This window comes from Cornus florida, unplaced genomic scaffold (assembly GCF_030987335.1).
Source record: "Cornus florida cultivar Cherokee Brave unplaced genomic scaffold, ASM3098733v1 CherokeeBrave_3.0.0_Hap2_Chr01, whole genome shotgun sequence".
Classification (NCBI taxonomy): domain Eukaryota; kingdom Viridiplantae; phylum Streptophyta; class Magnoliopsida; order Cornales; family Cornaceae; genus Cornus; species Cornus florida.
Window position 1 is genome coordinate 28167928 of NW_026775571.1, and position 8197 is coordinate 28176124.

The window sequence follows — 8197 nt, forward strand, 5'->3', positions numbered from 1 at the left end:
TTTAATTCAAGTATTTACGAATTGTTGGGGGGATTAAGACACTTAAGTACTTTTTAAAATTCTTTTCTGAGATCGTCTTGAATCCTTAACTTTTGTGCTTTATTTTATGTAAGTTCCATTATCTAGTATGTTAGGAAATTTAGTAATTGTCGGTCCCTGATGGATTTCACATGCACACTAGAATTTTATCTATGGGTATTTGTATTGTTGGTTGAATTCTGATGACTATGGATGGATATGAATTGGTGAACTTTGAAAGTTATTACTATGGCAGAGATATTTAAATATATATATATATTTCGTAACCCTTTCATGGAGTAATGGGGGCTCATGTGCATAGAGTGTTCGCATGAAGAAGTGGGGGTAAGGATAAAAAAAAAAGAAAAAAAAAAAAGAAATAAATAAATAAATAAATAATATTTTGCCATAGAAAATAACTTGAGAAAAGATCTGAGGAATTGAAGTTATAGAAGTTGGGTTCAATTGAAAAGACATTACTACATAGGTGATTTGCTAGTTCACATATTTCACAACATTGGGGATTGATTTTTGCTATAATTCTTGTTGCACAAGTGTGTGGGAAATATTGGGATGAAGTATGAAAATAGGGACTAAGAAGTATAGTCAAATGATAATTTTTAACGTACTTTTGTGTAGTCTTCCTCTTAATTATTGTGATGATATGAGAATAAGTTGATTGCTAAATGATTGAATTGTGTTGTATGTTTGTGGGTATCATCTCTGGAAACCCTCACAAGACTTCATTCGTCCACTAGGGATAACCTAGGGGTTTAAAAGGCTTGTTGCATATGCTAAATGCAATTGTGATTCCCACGATAGCGGCATTTATGTTTTCTTTAGTTTTATTGCTATGGGACTAGCAATATGTAAGTTTGGGGGTGTGTTAGGCGCTGAATGTTATACATTTTATCCCCCTTACTTGCACGTTTTATTATTTTAATAGTAGTTTATTTGTGATTTTACATTATTTTATTATTTTTATTTATTTCAGGGCTTTAATTGTAAAATCAGTCAAGACCAGTAATTCTGAGATTTAAAAGATGAAATTCCGTGGGACTGAGCAATGTTGAAGATCCAAGTCTAATTATACTTAGAAAATAGTTCAAAAGAAGCCACAAGTTGATGAGAATGGAAAGAAGAAGAAAAGGAAAACTCCTTCTCCAAAAAGGAAACTTTCGCCAAAGTTGGTAACTTGAACCCGTTTTGGTAATCTGGCTGTATCTCTCTTCTCGAGTGTCAAAATGGCTAAATTCTCGTGTTAGTTGAAAGGAAATTCGAAGATATACAATTTTTTATTTCACGAGGATTCCCTAAAACAGCTGTTTACCATGTCAAAATTGGCCTAGAAGTCTGTATGAATTTTGGAGTCCTTATTTGACAGAATTTCTATGTATGTCTCCTATATGAAAAAGGGATCTTTAGGGCTGATATTTTATTATTAAAAGGGGGTCCTCTATAACATTGAATCATCATACAGAGGAGCTGGAGGCTGAGATCAGAGAGGAGCATTCAGAAGAAAGAAGAGATCAATCCATGACAGTGAAGATGTCTTCCTCAACCATGAAGAATTCCACTCCATTCATGCTTGGCTAAACGCTTTGCTAGGGTTGTGATGTAGCCCTAGCTTAGCACACTGGTTTGATTGTATTAGAGAACAATTTTTATCATGCATGATTGTGTAATCTATAGGGTTTTTAATTGAATTTTCAATAAGAATCGGTTTTAGAGTTTTAATTCAATTACAAATATTTTTCTATCTTGTTTTAAATATTTTAATCTTGTAATTGAATACAACTCATTCACTCCTTGTACTTGTGAATGAGATGATTACATAATGGTTTTTCTGTGAATATAATGTTAGAGATTTGATGGATTATGCCTAGAAAAGATAGACCATGCTACACCCTAGAGTAAAGTAGATAGGTAGATTGTTTATACCAATCGAAGATAGTCCATGCTTAGCTTTAAATTATATTATTTTCTAGCTGAATTAATATGTGCTTGTAACCATGATTAATTCCTTGTGCATGTTATATGATATATCTCTAACAAATTGATGCAATTGACTGGTGGTGCAACGTTAGTGGTGAAATCATATCCCTAGTCCTCTCTCTCTATTTAATACATCCTATTTAATCAGTTTTCTTTAGTTTATTTTATTTTTCTACTTAGTTAATTTAAAATTAGTCATCACAATTCGATTATCCTACTTGCAAGTTAATTTGGAATTAAAGAAATCTGTTGACAAACTTATTTTACACAAGTCCCTTGGGTACGACACCCTTAGAAGTAAACCCTATCTGCAAAGATTCGTGCACTTGCAAATGATACATATAAATCTCACAACAGGTAGCAAATAGAGAAAAACCACTTCATGACTCTTCTGGTACTCTGACGGTATGTGAAGATGGCAACCTTGTAGTCATGGATGGATAGAGACAGATTGTTTGGTCATCCAATGTTCCAAATTCTTCCGCGAATTCAAGTGCCCAGCTTTTAGATTCTGGGAACCTTATGTTGCGAGATGACTCCAATGGAAATATAATATGGGAGAGTTTTGAACACCCTTCTGTTTCTTTCTTGCAAAAGATGAAAATTAGTTCCCAAAAATTTACAGATGAGAGGACTCTGCTCACCTCATGGAAAAGCTCTTCTGATCCATCTACTGGAAGCTTCACTTGTGGTTTGAATCCGTTAAATATTCCAGAACTATATGCATGGAATGGTAGTCATCCACACTGGCGGAGTGGTCCATATAACAGACAGATTTTTTTTGGATTACCTGACATGGTTGGATACTGTAAGTGTCTTGATGTTGTAGATGATAAAGAAACCGTGTATATAAGCTACACATCTACAAATGAATCTGTGTTGTATCATTTCTTGAATTCTGATGGAATTATTGTGCAAAGATACCTGGATATTGGAATGGAGAATTGGGAAGATACGTTAACGTTTCCACAGAGTAAATGTGAAATTTATGGCAATTGTGGTCCTTTTGGGATTTGCAACACACAAGATTCACCAATTTGCACCTGTTTGCAAGGGTTTCATCCAAAGGATATGGAGGAATGGAGTAGAGGAACTTGGACCAGTGGATGTGTAAGGAGGAGACAATTGCAGTGTGAGAGAAACAACAGTGATGGTGGTGAAAAGGGCAAAGAAGATGGGTTTCTGAAGCTAAAGACAGTGAAGGTGCCAGCCTTTGCTGAGTGGCTATCTATTTCAGAAGACATCTGCAAAAGCCAGTGCTTGAATAATTGTTCCTGTATAGCTTATTCGTATTATAGTGGCTTTGGTTGTATGCAGTGGAGTGCAGACTTAATTGACATACAGGAATTTTCATATGGTGGAGCTGATCTTTACATTCGCGTGGCATATACAGAGATTGGTAATACACATGCCTCTTCTTTACGATCTTGTATTTTAATATGTGCTTCAAATAACCCTCTTTTTCTTCTATTGTTTGTTTACTTGTTGATTCAGGTCATATAAATGGATATGAGTCATCACATATTCATGATTAAGTTTTGTAATCCTTCCAACATATTTTGACAGCACTATTGTAGTACCTTTTTTTTTTTCCTTTCTAATTTACCAATGAGAAGACAGCCACGAAAGTTGTATGTATATAGTTCTTCCCAGTTCTTTAATCCATTTCAACTCAACTCACTCAAAGTTTGCACTGCTTCACAGATAAAAAGAGAAACACAACAGTAGTTATCACAATTGCCGTAATCATAGGGTCAGTATCAATTGCAATTATCTGCATCTATCTTTCTTGGAGGTGGATGGCTAAATCAAGAGGTATATGCAAATTACCGTTAACTCATAATTTAGAAAATATTTGCTGTTATTCTATAAATTAAGTTAAAGTAAATTTTATATAAGGGAGGAAGGCAAAAGGTGAGAAGTGTTGGGATTTATATGCCCTGGCATAGCAAATTCCGATCTGGATTAAAATGACAGATGTTCCTGACGTTTCTGAAATATTTATGCTTTATACAATTGGTGAATTCAATGTATTATATTTTGATTCACTATGGATTGATAGTGTCCATTTGATTACAAGAGATATTTATATATGTATGTGATGGCAATCAATACATGTATATAAATAGTAATCATAAACTGTTCATAGTCGGTAATTATGGATGGACTCATAATTAATTAAGACTTGAACTGGATTCGCATTAGGTTGAGATATATTGCGAGAGCCGTCGTATGCAATTGCTCCCTATCAACGTCATGGCATTTGACTCTTAAGCATGAGAAAATTATAGACTCTTTTATTAATTAATAATTACTTTGATTTGTTCGGCGGATTCTTCGGGATCCTTAGATCGACACTTTGGGTAGTTATGTAATTAATAGTTAGAGGGTTATATTTTCAATATTTGCATCATTGCTACTTGTATTTATTTTGTATTGATTATGGTTGATCACAAAGTAAATTCAAAGGCCTTCGTATGTTTTTAGACAAAATGATTTATTATATATTTATTTATTTAAATTATTATTTTTGTCAAACAAATGTTTTATTGTGATCAAATCAGAAATAATCAATGGTACCAAAATAAATATATTAATTAAGTAGTCGGATTGATGGCTTTATTTATCCGATAACTAAATATGCATAGAGGGGTCAAAGTGTAATATTGACTTAGAGGTTATTTATTATTTAATTGGAATTCAATTAATTTCTTTTAGTGGAGTAGATTTTAATTTATGAATTAATTGAATTGGGTCCATGGACCGGGCCAATTATTAATTCATTGTAGCCAATAAAATAATAGGCCCAATGGATTCTCACTCATAGCCCAACTTGATATTGGAATCATATTAGATTTGAGACATGTGAATTAGAGATGGAGAATGATTTGTTGTTTCCTTTTCTTTATCTTTATGTTGCCTATAAATATACATGGTCTATGTATATTTTAGGGGTGATTTTTGGAAGAAATAAAAAGGAACCTATTTTCTCTCTCTAGAAAATTAGGGTTTATGTTCTCATCTAATGGAGGCTCCCACAAGCCTAGTTTTCCAAGGTCATTCATGGAGGCTTATGAGTGATTCCTAAAGGCAAGACCATTAACAAGAAGATGGAGATCCATGGAAAAGATGTCTAGCAAAAGGGATCTACAATAAGTGAGAACATTCACTTTAGAGGATTGATCTAAGGTTTACTCAAACCTTGATGTAAGTATTCAATCTTTTAATTGAATGATACATCATGTTTTATTTTTGCATAAAACTTGTCTCTATGTGATGAATCAAGATCTATGAATTAAAATCCCTAGCAAAGTTTTTAAATCTAGCACGTTTCCCGACAGTGGTATCAGAGCAGGGAGACGAAAAGTGAATGCAGATTTTTCAGAAGAAAGCACACTTGGGGATCTGAACCATGTTAAACTTGAAGACTTACCTCTATTCTGTTATGTGGACCTGGAAATTGCAACAAATAAATTTCATGAGGCCAATAAGCTCGGACAGGGTGGTTTTGGTCCCGTGTACAAGGTAATGCTTGTTCATTCATTGCTATGCTGTACCCAAAAATTAAAAAACAAAAATCAATTTCATATTTATTTTTAGGGAAAATTGCCAAATTGACAAGATATAGCTGTGAAGAGGCTTTCAAAATCCTCTGGACAAGGCATGGAGGAGTTCATGAATGAGGTTGTGGTGATTTCTCAGCTGCAGCATCACAATCTTGTTAGACTTCTTGGCTACTGTGTGGAAGAAGAAGAAAAGATGTTGATCTATGAATACATGCTAAGTAAAAGCTTGGATGTATTTCTCTTTGGTTAGTTTATGATAGAGTTAGTTATATTATTTCTAGTTATTTCACTTTCATAACCTTAACATCAGCAGGAACTTTTTGGGTTGAGAGGACAAAATGCCTTTTCTTTTGTAGTCTTTAGGAACATATTGAGCTTTTAAAACTATAAATTTTGTCTCAGCATCAAATTTATTCTCCCAACAACTTTAACCTACTTGTTTTTTCTTCTTTTCAATATATTTTTAAATCCAATCAAGCAAAAATTCCTAGATTGGAGAAAACGTGCCAACATTGTTGAAGGGATTGGTCGAGGCCTACTTTACCTTCATAGGGATTTAAAGACGAATAATGTTTTGTTGGATGAAGATCTAAATCCAAAAATTTCAGATTTTGGCATGGCAAAGATTTTTGGAAGCAACCAAGACCAAGCCAACACTAAAAGGGTTGGTGGAACATTGTAAGTATCTTTTGTTTTGTCCAAAATGGTGAAACATTTTCATTTGTTGACCCTTCCTTCTCATGGAATAGTTGAACAAAAATGATTTTACTATTGGGGTTGTAATGAAACAATGCAACGGCTATATGGCCCCTGAATATGCAATGCAAGGGAGATTCTCAGAAAAATTTGATGTATTTAGCTTTGGAGTATTGTTATTAGAGATTGTAAGTGGGCAGAAAAACACAAGCTTTAATCACGATGAAGAGTCTTTGAGTCTTCAAGGACTTGTAAGTTCACATGAATCACTGCCTCAGTTACTCCGTATTTCCTTTTATTTCAAACTTCCTAATTCCAACATTTCATTGTTTTGTTGATCTCTTCAGGCATGGAAATTATGGAATGAAGATAAGATTGTATTGCTAATAGATCCAATGATTTCTGATTCATGCTTTCAAGTGGAGATCCTCAGATACATACATGTAGGACTGTTGTGTGTCCAAGATTTTGCTAAAGATAGGCCAACTATTTTTACTGTCTGTCAATGCTTATTGTAGATCTTCCAACTCCAAAGCAACCTGCACTTACTGAAATTCATGGTTTCTCAAAATTAGGTTCTTTTCAACAGAGCCAAAGGAGATGTTCTGCGAACAATATAACTGTTACAACCATTGATGGTCGTTAGCATGCAATTCTAGTGATTTTTTTTTCTCTTAATATAATCCCTTAAGTACACTTTAATTGAATATAAATATTATAGTTATGTACATAATGTTTTCATCAACTCTATTCAAAACTCAGTGTTTGCCTTTATCCTTCCATATTGTTTCTTTTGAGAGAATCCTACTTTTATTATTCGGTCAAACCTTCTATTCTTTGTTTCTAATTAGCTAACTGTTATAGATTAATCAGGCAAAGCAACAACTTTAGCAATAGCTTATGGGCTTGATTAGGGTGCTAGATGAAAGTATAAGAAAAATCCCCCTGATACCATTTTCATTCCCATTGATTAGCAGCTTCTTCAATGCTTCCAACAGAAGCATTTCGGATGAAGAAGCTGTGCAATAATTTAGCTAGAAATTTTTAAGTTGCAAGGCAACAACTTACTTTAGTCATATTAAGATGTATGCTCTAATTTGTATCTAAAAACTAGAACATGAACAGAAATTACCATCTTGTATGGTGATCACAATATATCATTGGCAGAGGGAGTTGTTGACACCACCACATGGCCATTGCCAATACTATGATATATATATATATATATATATATCAACCTGTCATGTTCAAATTTAAATTTTGATACACTAAACTCTAATTTTAAATTATATTCTAACCAAATCATCATGTCCTAAGTGTTGGGTTTGTGGCTCAAAATTGTCTACAGAAATTAATTTCCTTTTCCGTTTTGGAATATTGAAATTAATTTCCGTTTTTTCCGTTTTGGAATGTTGAAATTAATTTCCGTTTTTTCCGTTTTGGAATGTTGAAATTTGTTAAGGAAATTGTGTCCTCATAAAGTTCCTATTTTAGAGTTGGGATTGATATGGTAACTTTTTATAGGCAAGTTGGGGAATACTTGTCCAACAAGGATTTGGGTTGGAAGACTCTATAAATAGATATGAGTTTAAGAAGAGTAAATTGTAGAGAGAAAAAAAGAGTTTAAATTGTGTGTGTGAGAGAGAATAGTGTGTAATCAAGTTTTTGAAGTAAAGTTAGTCGTTCTTCACCCGTGGACTAGGCAATTTGCCAAACCACGTAAATATCGTTTTTGTTTATGTGTGATTTTTTATCTGTTATATTTGCCAATTGTGTGTGTGAAACCCTAACAACTGGTATCAAAGCCATGGCGACAACTATTATAGATGGGAAGTATGTGGTCAAGAAGTTAAAGAAAGAACTTTAGTCTTTGGCAAGTACAGATGCGAGATTTACTGATTTAGCGCGGTCTAGAAGATGCC

The 8197-nt window shown here is 33.6% G+C and overlaps 1 protein-coding gene across 1 annotated transcript; it reads left to right on the forward strand.

The window, feature by feature from the left end:
* The first annotated feature begins 2535 nt into the window (after window positions 1-2535).
* On the forward strand, window positions 2536-6921 carry LOC132270268 (G-type lectin S-receptor-like serine/threonine-protein kinase At1g11330). The gene is made up of 6 exons (XM_059771458.1): window positions 2536-3412; window positions 5636-5824; window positions 6071-6243; window positions 6329-6526; window positions 6623-6772; window positions 6865-6921. Exons 1-6 carry the CDS (start codon window positions 2536-2538, stop codon window positions 6919-6921), a joined length of 1644 nt encoding a protein of 547 aa, XP_059627441.1.
* Window positions 6922-8197: the final 1276 nt, after the last annotated feature.